General features: G+C 41.2%; 2 protein-coding genes and 1 pseudogene across 5 annotated transcripts in view; all 3 read right to left on the reverse strand.

Moving 5' to 3' along the window:
* The window catches only part of ASB9 (ankyrin repeat and SOCS box containing 9), a 20933-nt gene extending 4058 nt beyond the window's left edge, over window positions 1–16875 (reverse strand). Inside the window, exons 1-5 of the mRNA XM_011362964.2 lie at window positions 16409–16875; window positions 10394–10473; window positions 7996–8103; window positions 4854–5004; window positions 3026–3160 (exon numbers count right to left, since the gene is read on the reverse strand). Coding sequence (XP_011361266.1) covers window positions 3026–3160; window positions 4854–5004; window positions 7996–8103; window positions 10394–10473; window positions 16409–16478 — 544 coding nt within the window. The 5' untranslated portion in view covers window positions 16479–16875. The remainder of the gene's footprint in view (window positions 1–3025; window positions 3161–4853; window positions 5005–7995; window positions 8104–10393; window positions 10474–16408) is intronic.
* A 1451-nt stretch (window positions 16876–18326) lies between these two features.
* LOC105293995 lies at window positions 18327–18943 on the reverse strand (annotated as a pseudogene).
* A 4907-nt stretch (window positions 18944–23850) lies between these two features.
* The window catches only part of ASB11 (ankyrin repeat and SOCS box containing 11), a 28452-nt gene continuing 25048 nt past the window's right edge, over window positions 23851–27254 (reverse strand). For 3 of the 4 annotated variants that reach the window (XM_011362965.2, XM_011362966.1, XM_011362967.2), the window contains exon 7: window positions 25108–25232. In XM_011362965.2, coding sequence (XP_011361267.1) covers window positions 25108–25232 — 125 coding nt within the window. Of the gene's footprint in view, window positions 24024–25107; window positions 25233–27254 lie in introns of those variants that run through there. The other variant, XM_023532351.1, reaches the window with a different exon arrangement.

The raw sequence follows: 27254 nt of genomic DNA on the forward strand, positions 1-27254 counted from the left end.
GACCACTGGCCACACAGTCATGAAAGTGTGAATTAAAGGCAACACAGGTGTCTAGGAATGGCTTCGGGAAATAAAGGGGGAGGGAAGAGTCCGTGGAGACAATCGGAAAATCCAGCGAGATTATCTGCTGGGGTGGGGGCTGGAATGTGTGTGCGTGTGCGTGTGTGTGTGTGTCTATACATATGACTTTATGACTTCAGGGGGCCCTGACGCACTTTTGCCTTTGTGGATTTCTTTCCCAATTCAAAAAAATATTTTACAATTGTGTCGGTGTGAAGACGAATATCATCCAGGTTGAGTTTTATTCAATTTTCCTTCTTATATTAAAAAGGAATTAAAGTATTGTGCTATCTATGCCTGCTGGAGGAATCGGCCCTGTGTATATAAATAAAATTTTTTGAAAAGAAGACATCTCGAAAACGCAGGTAGACCCGCCTGGGTATTTATCCCACTGCTTAATATAAAGGTTTCTATTAGACTGTTCCTCGCCCAGGGTCAGTGTTCCCCAGCCCAGCCGGCAAGGCGTGGAGAGTACAGGCCTTGTGTGGGGGCCTAAGGCAGGGCTTTGGCCGCGAGGACCCTGGGGTGGCAGGAATAAGAGGGAGAAGGAGTCCATGGCCACTTTACAACTGTGCCTAGAGCCAGCCCTAATTCTCAGCATGTGGGGAGAAAATAAGCGATTACAACATGAATCCTTCTGGTAAAAAAAAAAAAAAAAGCAGGTCCTGAGCTGGCTGTGCTCTTCCTCTAGATACATTTAAGAATGCACTGTGAGGGGTCTTTGCTCCCCAGCCCACTACCCGACCTCCACAGCTCAGGGAAGCGTCCCTACTCCCTTGCATGCTGCTCAACCATGAGGTTTAGTTGTCTGGGACAGAAGCATCAGTTCTTATTTATGGAGGAATGTGGACTTAGTGTCGATTCATTTATAATAGTAAATGTTTCCAGGTTGCTGTGAATCATTAATGTAATACCTTACCACGCTTAATTCGTTGCATTCTCACTCCCAGAAACCAAATGCCCAGTAGTTCGGCCCATCTGTAGTGCACCAAGACATCCTGGGGGCACTGTACAACCCCAAAGAGACTTCTGCTACCTACATCATTCTAAAGCACGTTTTAGACAGCATTAATATTAAAATTTTAAAACAATATCTTCATTTTTCTGAAAATAAGCCTACCCCACATATGAATATTAGATCATACAAAACAACCCATCTCCCACATGCCCAACAGCAGGATGGTTATTTACTACATCACCAATGTACCTTGTTGAATGCTACATTATTTCAGCAGCCCACATTTGGTGATGGCAGAATGTGATTTTTTCTATAGTGCCAGAAGTCAGAACTCGGTCAGTACCTGCCCCCTGCGAGAACCTGCAGGAGTTTCTATGGGTTAGGGTTTAGGTTTGGGCAAAGGAGAAATACCTTCATGCTCCAAGAAGAATTCGATCAGAGGGCTATTTGAAGGCACCAGCTCCGAGGGACGTTTGCCATCATCATCCCTGGCCTGGGGATCCGCTCCGAAGTCCATGAGCAGGCGGGCCAGATCCACATTGGACCCCCTAGCCACTACGTGAAGAGGGGAGTCCAGGCCCCGGCCTCGGTTCACATTTGCTCCTAAACAGTCACAAGAACAGAGAGTCAGCCAAGGAGTAGAATCCAAGCATCCCCCTTCCCAAAGCACTGGACCTCAAAATTCCGCAACGAAAGCACATCCACAGTGGGCACAGCAATTCTCCTGAGAAGACAGAAGATGACTTGATTCCATTTCATAACATGGGGAACATGCCATTTGACAACGTCACCGAATGTACAACATGAGCTATACAGCATATGAGGTTTAAAACTTTGCCCGTGAGTGCTACACATAGGTGTGATACACACAAGAAAAATCCTGGTGGCGTAAAAGGTACACATTATTACTGGATCCCTAACGTTAGCCAGTACAGACCGGAAATGAGGCTGGGGTTTAAAACCTGAGACTCGGGACTGGGTGATTGAGACTGTGGAGAGCAATCGCCCTGTGATGGCTTCTCCTAGACTGGGCTGGCCAATCAGGATCACAGGGAAGGTGCCAAAATCCCCCTCTTAGGGAGCAAGGTGGATTTCTAGGGCCATCCCTCCCAATTCTACCTCTACAGTTTCAACAAATCCCTACCCCAACCTGTATGCCGGCTCCCACTGTGACATGTTGAAACATGTGGCTTTTCCTGAGTTGCTGTCCATCTAGCAAAATGGAGATCTCTGCCTACTCAACAAATGTTAACTGTATTGTTCCTGGCTTTGCGAGGAATGCCAAACCTGGCCCTTTCCTGACTAGGAGCTTAAAATATACCGAGGACCATGAGAGAGGAGGGGGCGGGAGGGAGGAAGAGAGAGAGAATATGAATGAAAATGAATATAAATGAATGAACGTGAATCTCCTACCAGATGAGTAGAAGGCAAGAAATATAAGAACATTCGGGGGAGGAAAGATTATTGGAATTTTAAAGGCTAAACGAGACTCAGATAATTAAAGAGGTGATGAAATGGTGTTCCAAGTTTTGAAGAGGGGACCGGACAACAGTAGGGAGGTGAAAAAGAATGATGTTACATAAGCTTTTTCAAAAATAATATAATATTTACAATGGGCTGAAAATGGGGCAAGTTCAATTTCAAAAACAAAGAGAACTAGTGAAGACTCAGCCTTAGTCCAGCAGCTTTGGGAGTTATGCAGGGCCTAATAATATGATTGGCCGGAGGGATGGAGGGAGAGGAAAGGGAAGAGAAAGTGATCTTCATCAAGGACCACCCCAGGGGGAAACGTTACTATCATCACCATCATTATCCCTATTACAGGTGAAAGTGCTAAAGTTCGCACAGTTTACAAGAATTCCTCATGGGAGCACGCCCAGAATGACCCCTGACCTTGTCTGACTCCACTGCCCACATTCTTCCCTCACTTATCAAAGAAAGAGCTTTAAAATACATTTAATTTACTTCTCCTTTGCTTTCCTTGTTTCATTTTGCTTTCTGTTTTACCTGAATCCAGAAGCTTCTTGACGCAGGCAATATGCTCGTTTTCACAAGCCAAGTACAGGGGAGTGCCCAGGTGGCCAATGTTATGGTCGAAGTCGCCCCCATGAGCTGCAAGGGACTCGATGCACTTCAGGTGGCCTGCAGCCGAAAGCAATAGAAAATAGTTACAGCACAAGTTCTCTTAGCTAGAGAAACACCATCTTCCCCATTTTGATTAAATCTGCCAGCAACTTATCCAGGGGACCAAAAGCTATTTCCTTTGCTTCAAACAGGGAATGATTTGAAACACCGCCATCAGTTAATGGGTTGACCATACATGTGATCTGCAGCTCTGGGTAGAACAGCACTGCGTTTACTTGCCACGGTAAGCAAATAAGTACTCGCCCTTTCCAATTGTTCGGACTTTGTAATCAGTCCACATACAGAAATGGAACTGAGAGCTGGGGGACATATGGAGGAACACGGACTAAAGGTAGATCTCAAGAAGAAAAGGCACAGTGTGGGTCAAGGGACAGGGAAACTAACTTACAACCTCACCCAGGACGAGCCTTGGGAGAAACAGGCCACAGTGGGCACAGGCGAGACTTAGAAGAAGCTGCCAAATGCGACGTGAGCGGGACCCAGTCTGGCAAAGTAGGTTCAATGAAAGCTGAATCACTCTTCCCTGGTCTAGAATGTCATACGTTAAACATTACTCCTTTGCATTTCTCTTGTTATACCATTTAATTCGTGTATTCAGTGAATGTGACGAATTAGCATGTCTCTTAATGAATACATGTCAATGCTTCAAGAGAGAATTATAATATGGGCTGCTGTAAGGATCATAGGAAGCCATTTTGTGAATGCCACTGGGGAAAAAGGTATGGTGATGATGATGATGGAGGAGGAGGAAGAAGAGGAGGAGGAGGAGAAGGAGGAGGAGGAGGGTGGCAGCATTGGAGAAAAGCAAAACTTAGAATTTTATTTTTTGTTTCAGGGTTAAGAATATCAGAAAAAATGTGACTTTAAAAAAGAACTAACCCACATGAATAAGTTCTGTGTACCACACGGTGACTACAGTTAATACTACTGAACTGTGTACTTGAAATTTGCTAAGAGAGGTGATCTTAAGTGTTCTCACCACAAAAAAACAAAATAAACAAAAAAAAATGGTAACTGTGTGAAGTGATGGATGTGTTAATTAACTTCACTGTGGTAATCATTTCACAGTATATATATATATATATCACATCACCAAGTTGTATACCTTAAATATACACAATTTTGTCAATTATACCTCGATAATGCTGGACAGAAAAAAAGAATTACCCAAAACTGTATATAATGTCTTATATTTCCAAAAATTGAACGTTCGTTTCACTTTGCAAACTTAGGTAGCCCTGAGATGATATTCTTTAAGGCCCTAAAATAGAAGAATATAATTTGTTTCATAAAACAACTTGATTTTTATGGGGCCAAGTGTTCAACAACATATTCACAAATATCGATGAATAGCCTACTCTATGCCAGGCTCTGTTCCGGAAATATAGCAGTGAATAAATAACATTGCTAATGCTCTGGAAAGGTAGTTCTCGAACTAACTGTGCAGCAGAATCATCTGCAGGGCTTGTTAAACAAAACACAGATGGCTGAACCCCACCCCCAGAGCTGCTGATTCAATGGGTCTGGAGTGAGGCCCCCAAACCTGCATTTCCATGCTAGGTCTCACTGATGCTTCTAGTCCCGGGACCCCCAGCATGATAATTACTGATCTAAAATAGACCTCCTTCTCCTCCAACAGTAAGATCCCTTGAAGGAGTGGACAGAAAACTTAAATTCTCAACAGCTCTACCTCTCTTTGCAGCTTCGTGGATAGGGGATGCCAGATCGCTTGCAGGGTAAGGGATGGCTCCGTGCTGCAGAAGCAAGTTCACACAGTCGTGGCTGCCGCTGACACAAGCATTAAACAGGGGTGTGCGCCAGTCCGAGGTGATGCCGTTCACCTGGAAAGAAGAGCCCCGCCATGAATGCAGGCAGTGGGGCATCCTGGGTTCGAATCCAGATTCCGCCACTCCTGAGCTGTTATGTAAATTCTCTGAGCCTTAAATTCCACAGCTATAAAATGAGGACAAAAACATCAAATTCCACAAAGTGGTCGTGAAAACCTGAATGAGGCATGGAATGTAAGGCTCCAAGAACATTACCGAATGTTCTATCTGCTCCGTGCCATCTCCAGGAACACAAACTCTGAAACCAGTTAGGATCATTTTGATGCCTCACAAATGAATCTCTTTATTTTCAATATTCCATCCTGGGTCCATCTCACATCAATCCAGTTTCTTCGCAACAATCAGAGTAACTTTCTAAAAGTAATGTACCATTTAAAAAAAGTTTAAAACGCGATCTTCATACAAATATAGTGAACACATGCCAAAGTTTTTTTATTTTTTCGACTCATTTTTTAATGAGGGAACCAGTAAGATGGTAACGCTGGCTCAAAGGAAAATTTATACAGTCAGTCAATGGAATGCTGAAATAAATTTGCTAGTAGAAACAAAATTGGTTAACGCCCTATATGGCCATAAAACTATAATCTTTGGGGCTATCTTTTCTAATGTTGGAAATGAGACAGAAACATCCAAGTTAGCATCTAGCCTCACAGGGTTTGGGCTGTAACTGAAGAGGAAAGAGCAAAGCCAAATGCAGATACATTTTTCTATATTGTTAACAAAATTCTTTGGTGAGCCAGTTAAACAATAATATCGTGAGGCGAGGCCAGGACTAGTGAGGCACAAAAGATGCCCAGGGGTACAAAATTTAAGGACACGCTCGTTCCCCCGGGAGTGAGTGACGCTTTAAAGTTTGCTCCCCAGGCACTTCTCTTGTCTTTCCTTAGACTTTTCCTGTTTCCAAGCGTTGGGTATGTTTTCTTAATCCAAATGTAAACGTGATGGTGCACTCACCTATGGCTCTCCGCTGCGCTCAGGACAAAGCCCATTTTCTTGGCATGGACAACAACGGTGTTTGTAATTCTGACCCCTCTCACCCGCTCTACTTTCCTGCTATAAGCATGAGCTGAAGTCACACAAATGCGCTCACTATCACTTCCGAGCTTTTGCACTTAGTGTTCCCAGTGGGTAAGAAGTCCATAACTTTCCCCGACCCCTTTAGCTGACTAAATCCGACAGGTCCTGGACGGTTCGGCTTAGACATCACTTCCTATAGGAAGCCTGTTTTGACTCACTCTCTCCCCATCAGAAAGAAACGGGTCAGGAACACTTTCATGTGCTCCAACAACCTCCTTGCTATTAATACTTATTATATTGTGGTAGTTCGCAAAAATGGCCCCAGATTGTCTGCACAGCGTGCAATGTAGCTTTGCAATTCTTCATTAGATGAAGACTATTTTTCCAGTCCTCGAATCTGGGCTTGCCCACGTGACTTGCTTTGGCCGATAAATGGGACAGTACAAATGTGCTTTGATCAGAGAGCTTGCCCTCTTCTGCCTTTCTTGGAATCCTTGCTATGATGTAAACAAGTCCAGGCACCCTGCTGAAGGATAAGAGACCATATAGAGAATTTCTGCCTTCCCAGACATCTCGGCGATCCCAGTAAAGGTCATCAGGAGCCAACCTGCTCCAGCCAACCTATCAGCTAACCTCAGATGCATAAGTAAGCCCAGTTGGGGTCAGCTGAACATGTCCTAAAGAGCTGTCCGGCCAACACAAGGAACTGCGAGGTAAATAAATGGCTGTTGCCTTAAACCATTAAGTTGCGGGGCTTACGACATAGCACAAAACTAATGGACAGAAACAGTGTATTGGAGCTGGCTGCTGTGGCTGAGATGCTATGCACTCGACAAGCCTATTTCCTCTCTCCTGGGCACACAGCCATACTGCATTTCCCAGCCTCCCTGGTACTTAGAGGTGGCCTGAGTTCTGGCCAATCAGATGTGGGCAGAAGTGATATATGTCACTACCTTGACTGGTCCTTAACATGTATTCACACACAATCCTCCACATCTTTTCCCCTTCCGACCACCTAGAATGGAGGCTACCTCCAGAGCACAAACAGAAGTCCCCTGTTGAAAATAATGGAGCAGGATGGAAGACGCCTATATTCCTGAATCAGCCTTGGAAAAGAGCCACCCAACTAACAACACCCACACTGGGATGTCAGCCTTCAGCGTTTATCTACTGCCACATCTAACGTTACAGACACCGAAACACATGTTTATCTGGCCATCTGCTCGTTTAGTTTATAAGTTCTTAAAAATCTTTATCCAGAGCTAGGCATATAATAAATGCTCTCAGTAAATAGTGGCTGAGAGAATATGAGAACCTCATATATAATTTTCTGATCAGATTTTTCCCATCGCTTTTGAGCATGAGGAAACTTAGTGAATGGAAGACCTACTGGTCCTACTTTGAAATTCAATGACTCTGTGTCTTCCTTCTTCCTCTAGGATCTCTCATCATGCCACCGTGATTCTCGTTCTCCAAATAATAATCATATACCTCATCTCTTTCGATCTTTGCAATACCATAATACATTATATAACTTTTTTTTATTATTATTTCCCCCGTTTTTCAGATGTCTACTCTAAAACTCAAAGGATAAGAAACTTGCTTGAATGTCCAATGCTAGTATACGGTAGAGACCATCATTCAGGTTGGGAGCCAAATGTTAGCAGTTTTCTACAACATTCCATTACCTTCAAGCCGTAGGAATGAAGACAGAAATCTAACAGCTATTTATTAGTAGTGACTATTAAAGAAAATGACACAGACTTGAACCATTACTTTCTAGCTAAAAGTTCAGTATTTTATCTATTGCTAAGGCCAATAAGCTTGAAGTATATAATACTTTTGAAAAACACCCCCTCTTCATATTTCAAATCAGGCTAATCAAAAATGCTGGCAATTATCCTGAAGGGACAGAAATAGTCATTTTTCATTCACGGTTTCCTAAGATGTTATTTGAGCTGCACTTACCTGAGCTCCATGCTTTAATAACATCTTCACACAAGAGGGATGACCTCCGAGACAGGCTTCATGGAGTGGGGACACATTATCCGCTGTGATGAGGTTCACAGTCCACCCCTGGGGAAAGGGAAATGGGCAGAGCAAGGGGTATAAAGCATCGGTTCCATAGTGCAGGTTTTCAGCCACAAATACGGTACTATGACAATATTTTTAAAAGTTAATCTGGCTTAAAATCTGACAGTACACTAAGGTGTTGACAATAATGTAGAACAATAACAAATAAAGGATCTTTCAAACTGCCGTGCGAGTGTGATGTGATATAACCGCTCAGGAAAACAGTTTGACAGTATCTATTAAGGTTGATGATACGCCTACCTGTGACCCGGCAATTTGACTCTTAGGTATATACACTCAAGACTGACTTTCGTTTTGCTCTCACTCCCTCTTGTTCTCTCACTTGGTGGCTGATTGTTTTGATGAGGTCCATGACAAGGAACTATTCTCGCATTTATTCTTGCATGGTTGGGCTTGCCCTGCTGTGCTCCAGCCTTCTGCCATGAGAAGAAAATTTCTCGTGTAGCCACTGGTCAAAGAAGGATGGGAGACACGTGCCGCCGCAGAGCTGCACCCAAACCGCGGCTTGGAGCCAAGGCCAGCCTGAATCAGCTGATACAAAGACTTGTTAGCAAGAAATGTTGATTGCACGGTGCCACTGAGTTTGGGATGGTTTGTTACACAGGAAGATCTGACTAATGCAGGTAGGTACTGGAATGCTCATTTTATGAAGGCAGAAATTGAGGTTCCAGGAAGATAACTTCTTCAAATAATGTGATACAGCTTAGTCAAAGACATGGTTCCAGCTGATGTTCGGTAAACATATAAACACTGAATAGAAACAAGTATCGGTTCAATTTAATAAGTGGCATATAAAAGCTGCAATGCTCATTTTTCATCCTATCGAAATCAGGTGAATGTTTCATTTTATCCGAGAAGCAGCCTAACTTCTTTTAGCTAGAGTTATGTGTTAGTACCTATATATCTATTTATAATAAGTTGTTGCTATAAGAAACAGCTTAAGATAGTGGCCCGGAGTAGTCTGAAATTCTTCTTTAAAAGCTGTTTTCTTATAGGAGGATTATTTAGTCTAGAAATGTCCATGAAATTGGAATTTTTTTAAAATAAGGCACATTTTTTTCCACTAACTACCGCCTGAAATTGATCAAGTCCTTCACTCATGTATTCGATTATGAATACAGCAAACCACAATAGTAACAGCAGTATATAGGACTATCATGGAGAGGAATCGCAGATATTTTTATTACATGATGATTGTCACACATATTTAAAATATTAAAAATATACCTTCATCCTACTTAGAAATTATGATAGTCATTAAATGACCACTAAATCTTATTTAGCGCATTAATAAAGAAGTCCACCTATTGCTACGTCACACATTTGTGGCGTAACAGTTTGACAGGTTTCCTCCGTATTGTGTTTTGTGCACTTAAAACATTAATCTGAGAAGGGGGTCCACAGACTTTGCCAGACTGCCAAAGGGGGCTGTGGCACAAAAAGGGCCAAGAGCTCCTAACTGCAAAGATCTATCATCTTTTCAGAGACCAGAGCATCCTGAACAAAAACTTTTTTAGAATTCTGAATAGTGATTTTAACTGCATTCTTAAAAATGCCTCTGCCTAAGTTCCCAACAATTTCAAACCAGCAAAGCTCAACTTAATGTGTACTTGAAATGACACCTGAAGAGCAGGGAAATTAATATCAAACTAAGCAGAGTCACTATCAACTGGAGATTCAAGAGAACTGAAATGTCTTTGAAATGACAAGATTACATATTTAAAAAGACATTTTTGAGCACTTTTTTTTTACCTCAGGGGTTTTCGACCACAGCACCATTGACATTTTGGGCTGTCCTGTGCAACGCAGTATGTCTAGTAACAAACATCCCTGGTCTCTATCTACTGGATACTAGTATCGACCCTCCGCCCCCACTCCCAGTTGTGACAACCAAAAATGTCTCCGGCCATTATCACATGTCCCCTAAGGGGTAAAATCACCCCAGTTGAGAATCAAAACTACATGATAATTTTTAGGACATAGTCTATTGACTGAAGCGAAGGCAACTTGAATGTACTAATTTGCCCATTATTCATTCAATAGATATTTATTATAGTACCTACTATGTGCATGGAATTGAGCTAAATTCTAGTATTATGCCAGTCTCCAGGTTAAAAACAAAATGGTTAGATAGGATGGGATTCACCTCACTTTGAGGAGAAATTTATATCCGAATATCAGGCTATGATTTTTTTTTTTTTTCTCAATGTGGCGAGTAAAAAGATGTGCTTAATATTTATCTTTTTTTTTTTTTTTTCAAAAAGCTACCTACCTGCCTGATGAGATACTTCAAAGAGAGCAGCCGCCCTCTCATCGCAGCTTCGTGGACGGGAGTCCGATCAGACACAAAATCTGCATGGAAAGGGAGGAACGGGTTACATCCTGCTGATGTACTTTAGACCCAGAGGCTCATCCTTGCCCATCATTAAGATCCTAACAAGTCTTACTGGATAGAGACATTGGAGTCAGTCAACCAAAACTCCCATCAGGACTTCAGCATTTCTCCCCTCTATCGATGTTTCTGTACACAGTTTATTTGAAATGTCTACTTAGCTAAAGAAAGAACTACAGCCAGTATCCAAACTAGGGACAAAAGAGGTAGATCGGGATGACAGATGGATTACCGTTCTTCCATTTACACGCACTGATTTCAAAAGTAAACGGTCCATTTAGTTAAGTGAGAGCTTCGCTAATTACCAGCATTAATATGTTAAGCTGTGGTTGCCAGTCTAGTTTCCTCCGTGAAATACAAACTTTGGCATCTCAGCAAACAGTGCCATATACTAATAGTAGTAATCAGGTAATTACATACACCATTAGGTTTGGAATCAAATCTAAACAGAACCATATCTCTTTATGGATTAGCGCCTGTGCGGGTATCAAGTGCAAATCAGAGTGCAGTCTGACCTTGTAACAAGGACATTATTTACGCCCCAAAGGCAGCATGCCAATGTGGTTAACAGAAAGCTGTGAATTCAGACCCGCTTGGCTTATGAGCTGTGGGTCCCCGGACAGGCCATAAACTTCAGTTTCCTTCTCTGTAAAGTGAGGACAGCAGTATACTTGCCCATGGCTCAATACCTATTAGCTACTATTAGTCTTGATTACACCCCATACTCACTGCTATTTAAAATAGCAAATTTGTTCCACAACCATAGGGAAGGAACACACATTCCTAGGAAGGAAGCCCGTAAACCCTAGCCAAACACATTCAATGCTTTCCTCTCTCTTTCTAATTGAGTGTGGATGTAATCTCAATGAGGCTTTCCTCTCTCTTTCTAATTGAGTGTGGATGTAACCTGAATTTTTCTCATCTCAATCTGCATCTAATTTCCAAAACAAACGCAGGAAGTCAGAACGTAAGGAGGCTCCTCTGAGCTTGCTTCAGCTCCAGCTCTGCCTGCTTGAGTAAATACAATCGAGGCAGAACGGGTCTGACACCAGTCCCGCCTTGTAAAGGAACGCATATCTCCTAAAAGCTGAGAAGCCCTGGAGACCCAGGGTAGTTACCAATGTCTGACAAAACGAAAGGGCGTAAAGGAGGAGGGGAGAACGCTCTGGATTTAGCACCTGTTGGCTGAGGTCTGCTTGCTCCATGGAGTTATCAATGCCCCGGAAAATCTGTCCCAGTGAGCAAATTACCACCCTTCCAGATGGATTCGTGAAGCATGTAATAGGTAAGAGGAAGCTGAATGAGCCCGTCTACACATCCAATCAATGCTTTCTTTCTGGGCTCACTAATAGGGGGCTTGAGGCACCTTAAGTAAAGCGGTTTCTCCTACCTCCAAAACCTTATGCTCAGTAGAAATTCAGTGTCGTCAAAAGCATTCTCTGAGGTTTCTAAATCTCTCAGGAAAAAAATATTGCTGCTTCTAGCACCGGGAGCCTACAACCCAGACTGTAGATACAGAAAGATTTCTCTCCGAATTAAGAGTTAAAAGGACAACTAATTCTATCCTGTTGGTCTTAATGCAAAATACCATCCACACAAAATCTCGAGTGAGAAGAAAAAGCCAAATATTGAAAAAGATTTGGAAAATCAGTCACAAATAGATTTGCAAATTTATCCTAATGGATTACCGTGTGTGATGATTAATCTATTTTCCCCTCCAAGTGCTCAGCTGCTAAGAAATATAGCTGCCACACTCCTCAACCTTTCTTAAAGCTACCACAGATAATTAGAGGCGACAGCCTAAACAGTCCAGGCAGGTAATTTAGGTTCTAAATGGTAAATCTGTTCAGATTTCATTAAAATGATGCAATTATATTATCAAGTGTACACAAAAATGGGCTTTGCTTTCCATTCATTCACCCTGGAACCATTACTCCTTCTGTTTAGGGTAAATGAAGAATTATGTACTTCTCTAAGAGAAAAAAAAAAAAAAAAAGACTACCTGAGGTCTTGTACCCCTGCTTGAGAATGTAAAGCTACCACAGATAGCTTTACAGAGCTGTCTGTGTCTTTGAGAGGTACTGGGTATTATCCCAGTACACGTGGTAGGTGGCTGACAATAGCTATCTGTCTAACAGCTTTATTGAGTTATAATTCGCATACTCTACAATCTACCCATTTAAAGTCTACAATTCAATGATTTTCAGTATATTGAGAGCTATACAACCATCACCACGATCAATTTTAGAACATTTTCATCATCCCCAAAAGAAACCCCTTGCCCTTTAGCAGTCGCTCCCCATTTCTATTTCCCCCAACCCCTAGAAAACATGGATCTATTTTCTATCTCTATGGATTTGCCTATTCTGGACATTTCATATAAATAGAATCATACAATACATGGTTCTCTGTCACCATCTTCTTTCACTGAGCATAATGTTTCAAGGTTCACCACAGTACTTCATCCCTTTTTATGGCCAGATAATATCAATTGTATAGATAGATAGACCACATTTTATGTATTAATTCACTAGTCGATAGACGTCTGAGTTATTTCTACTTCTTGGTTATTATTAATAACGCTGCTGTGAAGATCCATGTACAAATTTTTGAGTGGGCTATGTTTTCAGTTCTCTTGGGTAGACACCTAGGAGCAGAACTGCTTGCATCATATAGTAAGCCAATGTTCAGCCTTTTGTAGAACTGTGACTATAGCACTTTGTAGTCCCATCCGCAGTGTATGACACTTCTCTAATTTAAAGTCTTTTCAGACTAGGGCTTGGTAAGGCTAGCACAGTGTGCCTATACTGCCCAGAAGAAAAACTTGGGTCCTTTTAAAGCCAAAATTCATCTGAAATTTATACACGGACTTTGACCTCAGCGGGTCTCTGAACAATGGAGTGATTATGTAAAAACTTAAAATTGTGACAAGGTTAATATTTTTCTAGCATCAAGGGCATGAATTATGTATGTGTGTGTATATATGTGTATACATACATACATACATACATACATACATACATACATACATACATTTGTATACACACATACATACAGTTTAGTAGCAAACGCCACAATCTGTAACATGAACTAGTCCACGCACACACTTTCTTTAGCTCTTGAATACACTGAAGACACATCCGATGTTTCTCCAGGCTTTTCCAGAGCCCACACTCCAAACACTCAACGAGCTACAGGCTCAACGTGTGCGAATTAAACCCAGAAGCAGCTTTGCGTGCCTTCCTGATAACTGGAGAGAGGAGAATCAATGGGAAAGGGGATCTTTTCCTGCTAAAACATGGATGATGCTCACGGTAGGAGACTATGGATAAAGGGGAGATTCAAGGTCACGATTCCCTTTCCACTGACCCCACCAAAGTCTTCGAAACGCAAGGACCATTATCTATATAAGACCCATTATCCAAGCCCTTGGTATATATTAAAGATTTCTTCTCCAACACTTGTTCAGCCAAGGTCTATTGGTTTTACTGCCAAAAAATAGATGCTAAAGGAGGTCAACGGTGACGCCATAGATCCAGTAGCTCGTGGTTAAATGGGGCAGGGAGCTGTCCTAACGAAACCACTCCATAAGTCCTCCAATTAGTGCAATTACACTTGCCTTTCTTTTAAATTGAGTACCTACCAAACTCTGCAGCACATTAGGAAGGCTGCCATTTCATTTTTATTGCAATTTCTGGAATGATTTTTTTTAATTTCCATTATTTCAGAAGAGATTAAAAATGCACTACTTGGTACATTCTAAAAAGAGCTATTAACGAAGCTCTGAGAGCCCCCCCAGTGAATGCTGAGCAGTGGCGCAAATCTATCCACCCTTGGAAACATTTCACAAGGTCAAGGGTTAAAAAAGAGAGGCTAGGTTGCTCTGAGAGGGCAAAAGCATTTGCCTTCGGTCTTTGGGACATGACAGGGCAGGCTCATTCCTCCCCTATCTGATCCTGAGGTCTCTTGATTCCCAATCTGTATTCATTCCTCAGCCCCGGTCCCACATGAAGGCTGTGCACATTGGCCGCTGGCACTTTTATGTTCAAAACAGAACTCCTTACCCTCCCTTCCCCACTCTACTCCCAAGCCAGCTCCCCTTCTCAACTTCTCCTTTATCTAACCCTCTTATCTGACATTAAGCAACTTTAGGATTGAAAACTTTACAATTTGGGCCGCTTGCTGTCCTTTACCTCCAATATTCGATCAAGCAATAACCCGATTTCTCTCTCTTTTGAAATTATCACTCCTACTTTTCCTTTCTCTGTCATTCCCAAGTTGGATCCAAATGTAAGGTTCACGCTTGGATTAGTGCACTGGTTCTCAAATGGCACCATCAGCATCACCTGGGAGCTTGTTAGAAATGCCAACTCCCAGATGCCCAGCCTCCACCCTGAGCCACCATGGCATCAGAAGCTCTAGGGGTGGGGCCCAGCCATCTGCATTTTATCAAACCCTCCAGGTGATGCTGCTACACGTGAGAGTTTGAGAACCTGTGGGCTAGTATAAACATTGTCCGTGCTCTCACCCAAATCCATCGAGATTATGGCTACCAGTTTAATTTACTTACAGTCTTCATTATTGTCAGGTCCCTGCTCTGAAAGCATCGATGACTCCAAATGCCGTGCTTCATGGAGGCCAGACTCCACCAGCTAGCTTTTGAAACTTCATGATCGGGTTTCGTCTCTCCAAACTTGTTCTCACTAAACTCCGTAAGCCGGTGAACATTTCAGTCGTGACAATATGTTCACTTTTTAAGTATCATATCTCAGAGTATATATATGCCTGCCCCCCACCTACTCATCCAGCCCCAGCAGGACCTTTATAAATCCTAAACAGTGAAAAGTGGCTGGCGCTCCTCACTCATGTGAAAGTAAGCATAATACATAGCTGTAAAATAATAAAGTCTACGAAATTACTGATTATTTCCCTTATCTATTGGTTTGCTACTTTGAAAATATATTTCTCGAATTCATTTTTAAAAGTGATTTTTGGTGTCACTCCGCTTTCTACCGCTCCAAGTCTCTGCTCAATATATCTGATTAATCCAGTTCTGCCTTTGCAGATCCAAATCCTACTCACTGCTGAGAGCCCTGCTCATTTTATGAGCAAAATGGGATAAACAAATGAATAAGCAGTGTCACCTATTCAATTAGTGAGAAGAAAGGCATTTTGTATTTTAGTTCTTGTTTCCCCTTTCAGCCCTTGTACGGTAAGAAATAATTCCTAGCTGACTGCAAGGTCCCTGCTCATTGTCCCTTTGATGGCAAGTGTCGCAGGCAGCCTACCGGGGCTCTGGATGTAATAGTCTCCCCTCTACTGCCTAAACTCAGTTTTCAGAACCCTTTTAGTTAGCAGGTACCTGCTGAATTCTCACAAGAAACGACAGTTGCCCAGAGGTGTGACACTCTACACATTAGCAAAGACAGCACCTGACAATCGAGAAACATACCTGGAAGACAGGGCTCCAAAGGTTTTTTTTTAAAGCCTCCTTTTAAAGTGAATCAATCACTCCAGTATTCAGTGTTTGAACATCCCTTATAAACCTAGCCCCGCCTAAATGCCAAATACCTAAAACCTTTCAATAAATATTTTACCGGTACAAATGTTCCTATTTATAAACTTTTAAACCTACAATGTTAGTGATACATTCGACGAAGTTTTTCCTCAATAAACGGACGGTAGACTTCGTATGGTCTACAGGACTCTGAGGAGAGAAGTGGACACATTTTTGAACCGTGTAAAAGGTACAAACTAACAAGTTATGGACCTCCATCCAGTGACTGCCCCGTGGACTCATCTCCGACAGAGCTGACTAAAACCACCCAGCCCTCTTTTCTCTCTCCCTGTTAACCGACCTCCCCAGCCCTCTGATTCCACAGCCCCTAGACTCACCCCCCATCAGTGAGCCTGAAACGAGCGCGTTGTCAGGAACTTCTCTTGGTCCCTCTTCTTCGCCCTCCATGGTACTCAGGTACTCTCCTGGGCCGGACGAGCTCTATGTTCTATTTCCGTTGGTCGTGAAAATTCTGAATTCCACGCTCCCCCTCCCCCTGAGAAATCCCAGTGCTGTGGCTGGCTGAGCCGCACCGTCCTAGTCAGACGGCAGAGAACAGCGACAGAGAACAGACCAGGCAGGGTAATCCGAGTACTACCTGTGGTTAGACACACACAGCACGCTCCCACACATGCTCCACCTAGCTGGCTGGAGGCTAGCAGAAGCCCCCAACGGCCCCCCAGCCCCAAGTCTACAAAGTTGCTGATGTCATGTTCTTTCCAAAACTGAGACCAATCAGTGAGGAAGCCTTGGGGGTTATCAGGAAGAAAACTCAGTTTGTAACTTTTTGAGAGCAAAGAAAACCTTGTTCTTTGCTGCAACCTTGTTTCCCCTGCTGGGATCAGCTCGTTATTTGGGGGTGGGGGTGGGGGTGGGGGGGGGGGGGAGGTTTCTCGTTGAGACAAGCCTGAGAACCCAAGAGCACAGAAAGCTGGTGGAGCTGCAGCCCTGCTGATTGCTTGCACAGCAACATGCCCAGCACACCCTGGCCTTCCTGCACATGTGGTTTCAATTTTTATGGGAGTTTCTTATAGGAAAATGTGTCTATATGTTACAAACATGCAAATTTGGAAAGCACTTTTATTTTCTTCCTTCCAACTTCAAGGATTTCATTAAAGGCTCTGCTTTACCCTTCCTCCACAGATTATATTTTAACTTCTAAGTAAATAATTAATGGTAGCTATTGGAAAAATGGATTACTCGCCGGCATGGGGGCATGGAAGAGACCTGCCATCTTTCATTGTTAATTATAAAAAGTTTTACTTTGTGAAAGTTTTGCCTTACAAATTATTTGGGTTTTTGTACATGTGTCTCTGCAGGTACACCGTTTTCCCGTACTCTTGGGTGCTTGCTCAGGCTGACAGCCACCCCTAGACTCCAGTGACACCTCTCTTCCAGGTGAAAGGCGACTTCCCCATTCAGGAAGGCTCTGAGTAAGATTCAAATGCAGTCTGGCTGTGAAACAGCAGATTTTTTTTTTTTTTTAATGCCTAAGACGTAGCCTCACTGTTTCAGATTTATGGATCCTGAAACAGCAGATTTTTTTTTTAATGTCTAAGATGTAGCTTCACTGTTTCAGATTTATGGATCCTCAGTTGAAAGACATGGTAGCCATTGTCAACAGTTTGAGGAGAATCCTTCGTAATTTATAATGCATTTCTATATGTGCGTATACATATATACACACACATTTCTCCCCTTACATTTTTCACATAATTGTAATTATATTGTTCTACGCTTTGTATACCTGTTTGTTTTGGTGGGGGAGGTCTTTCCATTTCAAGCATATGTAGCTATGTCCCTTTCTTTAGTCACTACTGCAATTCATAATTTCCCCATGATGGAGACAGAATATTACCCTTTTTTTATGACTACAAAAATACCGCACTGCACATTTTTGTACATATGGCTTTGTGCACCTATAAAATATTTCTAGAGCAGAGATTCCTAAGAGTGGGCATGCTGGGTCAAAGGTGTGCTCATACGCATGTCATAATTTCTCTAGAACTAAAGACAAACACAGGAGTGAGTAAAAAGTCAAAATGAAAACTGTGGAATGAGATTAGTACATTGCATCAATGCCAGTTTCCTGGTTCTGATGTTATACTACAGTTTTGCAAGAAGTTATCATTAGGGTAAACTGGGTAAAAATATAGGAGATCAGTGTATTATTCTTTTTCTTTTTTCGTTTTTGTTTCTAGATTCGCCATCCTATTAAAAAAAACTTGATTACTTTTAGAACAGCCTCTGATGTTCTTACGCTTTCTTGCCAGATGCCTGTGGAGCAGGTGCTTTCGGGTCTGGAGTTTTCGGACTCTTCTGAGCTTTTGCAGGTGCTACCTTCTGGGCTGCAACTTTCTGTGCGGGAACCTTCTGGGCTGGAGCCTTCTTGGCTGCAGTAGTCATCTTTTGCCAGAACTTGTAGCTGCAACTTTAGCAGCAAGTGCTTTTTGGGGGGAGAAGCTTCAAGGAGAAACTGCCTTTTGAAATTTCCCAACGTTAAGCTTGATTTTTCAGTTCCTCATTTTCTTTGCCTTCATGACTTTGTAACTCCCAATCTGTCATCTTGGCTATCTTTTCTTTGGCTTCGATCTTCTTGGCCCATCTTGTGGCTGCTCATTCTGTATTGTTATCTGCCTTCTGCCAGGCTTGTCGGACATACTTCTGACGGGCACCGTATGGGAACTTGGGGATGAAGTCAGTGAGCTGCATGCATTGAAAGGCATAGCCTGTCTCCTTACTTGAGAGCAAGGTCCATCAACCAAAGCCCTGTTCTGATCAATAACATCTACAATCCCAACCAGCTCCCCTGTTGGAGGCCCAGAGGAGACGTAGGCCACTCAGCCAGCCTCCACGAAGCACCTGAACACCATCAGGGGAGAAGGTGTATTGTTTCTTACAATTGCATGTGAATCTACAATCATCTTGACTAATTTCTATTTGAAAAAGGGACTGTTCACTTAAAACTGAGATAAACATTGGTGAGTTGCCCTCCCTATTTGCAGAATTAACTGAGAAGGCCGTAAGCATATACATTGTTCACTACTCTATCGGGAAATTTGAAGAACATTAAAACATGTATTTGGCAGAGAAGGAGAAATTTACTTCCAACTAGACCGGATGAGGAGGAGTTAACAGAGGGGCACGATGGGAATGCTGGATACCATCATCATTCTTTCTGAGTAAAATCTTCATAGTACATCTTCTTTATTTACCTTTAATTAAATTCCAAGAAGATAAGCGTTTTCCATATCCAAATATAAGTTTATTGTCCAAAGTGACAATAAAGAAGATTTCTAGGCTGTTGCCTTCGTACTTGGGAGGAAATTAATCAGCTTTTAATATGCTTGTTATATTTATAATGTTGATCAACACTTGTGAATATTGGAGGATGGAAACTGATTTATTTAAAACCGATTAACAACAGTTCTAGTCAGGAATTAGAAAACCATTAAAAGAGAAGCTCATGTATTTTTAAGGGTCTGTATGAGGATGAAGGTGAGTCACATGTATATGAGCTGTGATTACAGAGTAGCTTCACTTACAATGAGCCACAAGAGAACGATCTTAACAACTTCTAGTCAGTCCTTGTGTAGATGCTCAGGAAACTTGGCCCAGGGAAGAATTATGGCCTGCGGGACGGTAAGGCCACAGTCACTCCTTATCAACAGCCATAGCCTCGGCCTCCACCCCTCACCTAGCTGACACCACTCATGGATTATTTCCTCCTGAGGCTGTGGGGAGCCTTGAAAGTCACCTCCAATCAGTCTAAGTTGGCCCAGGAGCCGAAACCAACTCTCATTCCAGCCAGCACTTTTTTCTAGCACGAAACCTTTAAAAACTAAAAGGAACAAATCTACTCCGATAATTTGGAATGATCTGCTATTCCTGTAAAAATCCTATCTGTTTCAGTGGTTTCTGTGTAACTAGCTCTGTACACTGAACTATCTGATGCTGCAACTTTAGAAAGCAGTCGCTCATTCCCACTCCATCTAGGAGTACAATAATATTCAAACAAGGATATGTTTTTAAAAATCTGGCATAATGCAGTATTCTCGAGGAAACAATCAGGCAAATCAAAATGGAAAGACAGTCTACATAAGGACGGGGCTGGACTCTTCAGAAATGCCAGTGGCATGAAGGACAAAAGGCGGGGGGAGTCTTTCTAGATTAAAGGGGAATAAAGAGGTTTGATAACTAAATGTGATGCGTAATCCTTAATTGGATCCTGACTGGGGGAGAAGGGACAAAATATAAAAGACGCCAGTGCCACAGTCATGGCAACTTAAATATGGATGTATATCAGATAATTACAGCTCATCAATGTCAAACTTCCTGCATGTGATCACTGCGCTGTTATGTAGAAGAATCTCTGTGTTTTTGGAAGATGCACACTAACGTGCTTAGCGCAGAGCCATATGGCAGCATGACACAAAGGGATAAATGTGCATCCTTATGTACACATTATATGCATAATGGATCGATAGATGCTAGATAGACACATTTATCACTGAAGAGAAAAAGTTAATGCAAGCTCTATAGTGCAAACACGAGTATATATAAAGCCTGAGTTGCCTAATCTATTCACAAGCCATAGTTGTTCCTCAAAAACCCAAAGGCCACATGTCCCAGAACCTCAGACTGATGGCAAACACTGTTCCCACTGCACAATTGTGCAAGATTGTAAAAACAAACAACGGCCTGTCTTTAAAATCATTGATGTTTTAGTCATCATGGGCTTTTTCTTTAAACATTGAATTTTTAAAATATTGTAATAAAATATTTATCTTGATGATTGAGTTTTTCGGTTGCCCCCTTACACTTTTTTTTTCTGCCTCACCCACCTCATCTTAATTCTAGCCGTGGTGAAGAATCAAGATGTCCACGGTTTATTCACAAATGATTCATTTAGAAAATATTTGAATATATATTAATTACACATGAGCTTACATATATACATATAATATAGGTCTGTGTACACATGCACACACATACATATGCATACAAACATGTGCATACACACATAAACAGGCAAATGTGGCAAATTTATAACAACTGGTGATCCGAGATGATGGATGTACAAATATTCATTGTATCATTCTTGCAATTTTTTCTAGAAGCTGGAAAATTTTCAAGATATAATAATGGCGGAGGAAGAAAAATTAGTAAATGAAGATTAATACCTGGTATACATTTTTTACAGGTTGAACTCATGGTAAAACGTGAAGCCGCTATTCTGAATGTGATCGTGTATTTTTCCTAGTATACACTCTGCTAAAGGAAGGAGATAATATATTTTGTACGCAAACACCCATACTGGGGCAGCCTCTGGTGATGATTTGCTACGGGAGAAAACGTGAGGCTCTTCAGTACAAAAAGCACCCTCCCTTGACAGCTTGTGATTATTCAACGATTCTTCCCTCACCATGGCCACTTCAGGCCATGTCTCTGAAGCGTCAGCTGTTCTCTTTGTGTTAAATGCATAAAATCATCTGAGCAACGAGCATTGCCACTGAATAAAGAATCACCTGTAAACCGGAGGTTCATTCGACATGGCAATATTAGAAATATCAGGGAGAAAAATTACTTTGGGAGAAACAGTTCCTTAATAAAATATTAACTAAAAACTTAGAGGTGTTGAATGGCATACCTGACCTTTTAAATAATTTAAGGGGTTTTGAAAGAATTGAGGCTTAAATCTTCAAGAGACACAGACAAGCATTTTTTTAAAAAATAATGGGTCAAGGCAGATGATGAATACAGTCAGATAAATAATGGATGGATAGATAGATGCTAGGTAGACACATGGTATACAGATATATTAGATGTCGATATATATATATATAGACATGGTATATGGATAGGTAATATTGGTGATTTGGTTATTAAAATATTTTTTCCTTTGATTCATCGTGTATATATTTTAAATTATTTTAAACTATTATTTTAAATAATTTTAACCAGTAAATGTCACTTCAAATGTCTTCTAAGATATACTTCAAACATTTAAAAAGATTTATAAAATATTAAGTTCGTGCTAGTTTATTTATAATAGCAAGAAATTAGAAATAATCTAAGAATCCAGCAACACGGAAATAGCTGATGGATATAATACAACCATTTAAAAGGATAGTTTCAAAGGGTTGGAAACTTAGAAAAATCATTGTAATATGATTTGTGAGAAAAGCAGGGATCAGAAATACTTTCATAATAGGATCACTATATTAAATCAGGCAAAGAAACCAAAAACAAACCAAACAAAACCATAAAGTACTGCAAAAATTCACTCAAACCTTAACAGTAAAATTAACTAATAAATATTAATACATACATGAATAATTTTTTTTTTTAAAAAATGCAGTTATCCTGCCAGGGACCTTGCTTAATCACCTTATGTAAAATAGTAGCTCTCGCCCCAATCTGCTTTTATTTTACCCCAATATACTTGTCTGTGTCTCTTGAAGATTTAAGCCTCAATTAATTGATAAGTTATCCTAGAGCACGTCAGATACGATTGAAGTTTTTCTTTTTTTTAAAAGTATACCATTTGGGGAATCAAACATCCCACATCCTGTGAAAAATGAAATAATCTATGTTAGTGTTAAGAACCTCCTAAAAGCAAGCAATATAACCTCATATAAACCAGATGATTCATCTGATGGTCAGATTCTAGCTTGATGGGATGTAGGATTCAAGGGGAAGTTAAAGACTATCATCTCTCTAATACCTATATTCATAAATCGAAAAACACTGCGGCAACTCCGAGATGCAGGGATCACTACTTGCTCTGCATTCACATCCTTCTGGAATCAGAAGGATTGGTTCTCATGAGTGGTCTCTTGGGACTCAGTTCAAGATTAAAGTGCCACCCCCCACACACATACACCCACACACACACTCCTACCAGAGTTGGGGGGTCCATACGACGGATTCGCTAAATCCATGACCTGCAGTTTCAAGAAGTGGATGGAACAGCAGGATCTTCAAGCTCCTTGGGGCCACACTGCAGACTATCAGAGAATATCCTGGGACTTAACACAGAGCTCAGATGTTCAGCAAGATGTAGGCTGACCAAAAAATACCCTCAGGGGAACACTTTGAAGACAGAAAGCCTTGAATTCCTGAATGTTCTATGATATGTATTTTAATTTATCAGTATTTTCCTTTAAAGTGACTGACTTTGATGTTATGCTTAGAAAAGACCTTCCCTTCATGTATATTCATGAACATTTTATTCTAGTATTTATAGCGTCTTTTAAAACTTTTTTAACATTAAAAAAAATGAGATTTGTTTTTGAAATATGATATGAAAATAGAACTTAATCTTTTCCTCAAATAGTTAACTAATTAAGATGAACTTATTTCATATTCCAAAGTTGTGAAAATGAGAAAAAGGTCTAGAACGCTAAGAAATATCATGCTAGAGCCATATGCAATTTAAAATTGTATTGTAGTCACGTTTAAAAGGAAAAAAAGTAGCAATAATTTTAATAAATTTAATTTAACCTAATATATTCAAAATAGTATTGCTTCATTGTGTAATCAACCTCAAAATCATTAATGAAATAATTCACATTGTTTTTGTACCGAACCTTCAAAATATAGTGCGTATTTTATACTTACAGCACATCTCAATTCAACCTAGCCACATTTCGACTGCTCAATAGCTACATGTGGCTAGTGGCTTCTTTATTGAATAACATAGGTTTAGAGCAGTGTTTCTCAACCTCAGCACTGTTGACATTTTGGAAGTGATCATTTTTTACTGTGGGGAACTGTCTTGTGCCTTGTAGGATGATCAGCTGCACCTCTGACCTCCATCCACTAGATGTCAGTAGCATCCCTCCTCCCTGTTGTTGCAACCAAAGAAGTCTCCAGACTTTGCCAAATGTGCCTGAAGTTAGTGGTGGTAGGGCAAAATTATCCCCAGTTGAGAATCAAAGGTTTGGAAAACTGGGGGAAAAAATACATGTTTGTAACAAATCAGGAGATAATCTGAGAGAACATTTTCTTTTTAGAAGCTTATGTTACTATAGTCACTGAACCATGACAGGAGTACTTACGATAATTAAAAGTCTATCTAATTTTCATATTCTAAATTTACAAAAAGGAGGAGGAGGGGGAGGGGGGCAGAAGGAGAAGGGGTTGGGAAGAAATAAAAGGAGAAGTAGGAGAAGAGAAAAAAGGAGAGGAAGGCTGTTTATTAGAGTATACCTTTGTGATTATTTTGGGCCCCTACTCATAGAAATAATATTGACCCAGCATTGAGCCCATCTTGGGGACTGGCGTCAACATGTAATTATTTCAAAATCCCCGGGACTCTTGACTTTGAAAATAAGCTGGTAGATGCTTGCATTGCAACATGCATCACACGGTGCCTATGGGTTCAGATAGTGGGAGTATGCAGTGTTGCTCAATCTACTTCAAAGAACAGCATCTAATATCAAAAGGGATGAGCAATAGACCCCAACCTCCAGGTAAGCTAATCTCTTCCAACATCTCTCTTATCAACCAGGTCCTCAGTAACTGGATGTCTCAACTCTGATGTTTTTAAAGCATTTAGCATTTATATATATATAGAAAAAGGCAAGGAAATCAAAATTACAGCAGAGATTTATTCATAGAAGGAAAGAAAAGGGGAGGAGGGAGGAACTAAATCAGGAACACATCTTGGAATACTTACATTTATCATAATCTTATTCATTTACATGTGTCTGCACAATATTCAGAATGTTGACCCTTAGATTACTGAAGATTATGTCTTCAAAAATAACTTATTTTCACTCTACTAACAGTCTTTTAAAGTTTCTTAACAATAAGAGCTAAAAACCAAAAGGTTTTTGCTTAATGAGAACATTAAACAAACCAGGAGTTTCCAATTCCCCAAGAGTTCCGATTCATTAGGAATTGACTCTAACTGGCTTAACTCATTCGAAGGTAGTGCGAGAGTCTAGCTGTTGAGTGTCTACACTAGGTACCCTGGGTACAGCAGGCAACAACCCGATTATCTCCAAGACCTTCCCATGGACCCCTGGGACTACCGGTAGAGGAGGAATCTTTGCAGTGGCTCCGGCAGATGCAGCTTGTGGATAGTTTGATGACATGCTCGACCCAAGCACTTCCGGACACACAGGCGGCAGAGCTGGGAAAGAGCAGGTGGGCCTGAGGAAGGAATTAAAATGGTGTGAACCTCATAATAGTGGGGTGGGGGTGGGGTAAAGGAGAGGCTGAAACTTTCTAAAAGCTTAAGAGAAGCTAGATCTGTGTAGGAATTAGAGAGTGAGGTAGCAGACACTCAATAAATACAGGGATCCCAGTTTGTCCCTTGGATGGGCACATGTTTATTGAAGTGGAGCCTCCAATGGTATTGTAGTATTGATACTGAAGAATGAGGCGAACGAGAGGCAAGTTAGGAATGAAGTATGGGGTCTAAAGGGAATACACTTCATTAATGTACCACACGTTCCAATGGAATTGATATACTGACTGAGGAGAAAAAGCAAATGGGAGCACTGAACATTCAGGACCTCAAGACAGAGTTGCAGAGCAAGGGACAATTGCTAAGAGAGTGTCAGCAGGTAGCCAGCCTATGTGATCACAGAGGTAATGTCAGGAAATGTGCCAGGGGCCTGGCCCTCAGGCCTCAGGGTCTTCCTGGCCTGCCTGGCTCTAGCTGCCCAGGAAGCAGTGCTGGCTGGGTCCCAACTCACACTCAGAGGGCCCTCCATTCTCTCAAGGATCCCATCTCAACAGAGGATCTGGAGAAAGGCCCCAGTTCACTTAGATACCATTATACCCTGAGCCTTCATCTCATGGAGTCTCCTGAAGTCATCATGTCCATGGCTTTGAGTGGCTTTAAGTCCTGCAGGAAAGTAAACTAACGAGAGTCTAAAATATGATTGAGTAGGATAAATGAGCTTTGGGCTGGAATACTAGTTATACAGGGGCATTTAGAAGGTCCTACTATTTCTTAACCTGATCTATCAGAGATCTATCAGTACATATCTCTTCAAGTAGATTTATATAATTATTGGATTATACAAAGTTTTCCTTTTTGAGAAAATCCTACTGTACCAGCATCTTGTACCCCATGAGAAATGGTGGACTGCATCTGGAAAGAGCCAGATAACATTTGCATTGATATGGCCAAGGGGCATCCATGTGATAGAAATCTACCTGGAGGAACAAACAACTGCCTTTAGTTAAAATCTTAGGAAGCAGGAATGAAAAGTATCTCTACCTGTTACCCAACTAAAGCTCCTCTGGAGAACAGGAATGCAGACCAACTGTCCAGTTTGCCTGGACAAGTTCAGACACCAGAGTGAACTCTAAAGTCGCTGGTATTCATCCTTCTAGAGCAAGTGGCTATATTTACGAAGATAGAGGACAAAGGAAGTTGCTTATAAAAAAAAAGTTGAAAAGCATACGATTTCACTCATATGTGGGATCTAAAACTGAAAGCAACAAATGAACATGACAAACATACAGAGACTCACAGACATGGACAATGGATTACTGGTTACCACGGGGAAGTGGGGGAGGAGGGAGATACATAGGGATAAATGGGGTCAAATATTAGGTGATAGAAGGAAATCTAACTTTGGGAGGTGAACATTCAATACGATATATGTATGATGTACTGTTGAATTGTATACTTAAAACTTATTTGATTTTATTAATCAATGTCACCCCAATAATTTTTATTTAAAAAGAGAGAAAAAAATACAAATCTTGGATCTGAAAACATTTTCGATGGAAGAAAAGAGGACAGGTGACAACTGCTGTAAATCATACTCTCAGCTAATAGTTGGAAAGTACCTGGTGTTTCCAAATGGGAGTGGTAAGGAAGAATCTAAGTCTTGAAGTAGAGATTCAAATAAAAGAACGATCATGAATGACGTGGACTATTGGAAATAATCTAGACCAGTGGGACTCAAAGTGTGGCCTCAGACCAGCAGCATTAGCACGCCCGGGAACCTGGTGGACATGCAGAGTCTAGCCCCACCCCCCACACCTGCTGAATCAGAATCTGCATTTTAATGAGATCTTCTGGTATGTCCATACTCATTAAAGCTGAAGAAGTAGTGACCTAGAGAGTATTCCTAAAACTACTGAAACGAGCATTCCACTTGGAAAGTATTTAAGATGTGGGAATGGTTTCACAAAAGGGAACTGGTGAGTGAA

This window comes from Pteropus vampyrus, unplaced genomic scaffold (assembly GCF_000151845.1).
Source record: "Pteropus vampyrus isolate Shadow unplaced genomic scaffold, Pvam_2.0 Scaffold81, whole genome shotgun sequence".
Lineage (NCBI taxonomy): Eukaryota > Metazoa > Chordata > Mammalia > Chiroptera > Pteropodidae > Pteropus > Pteropus vampyrus.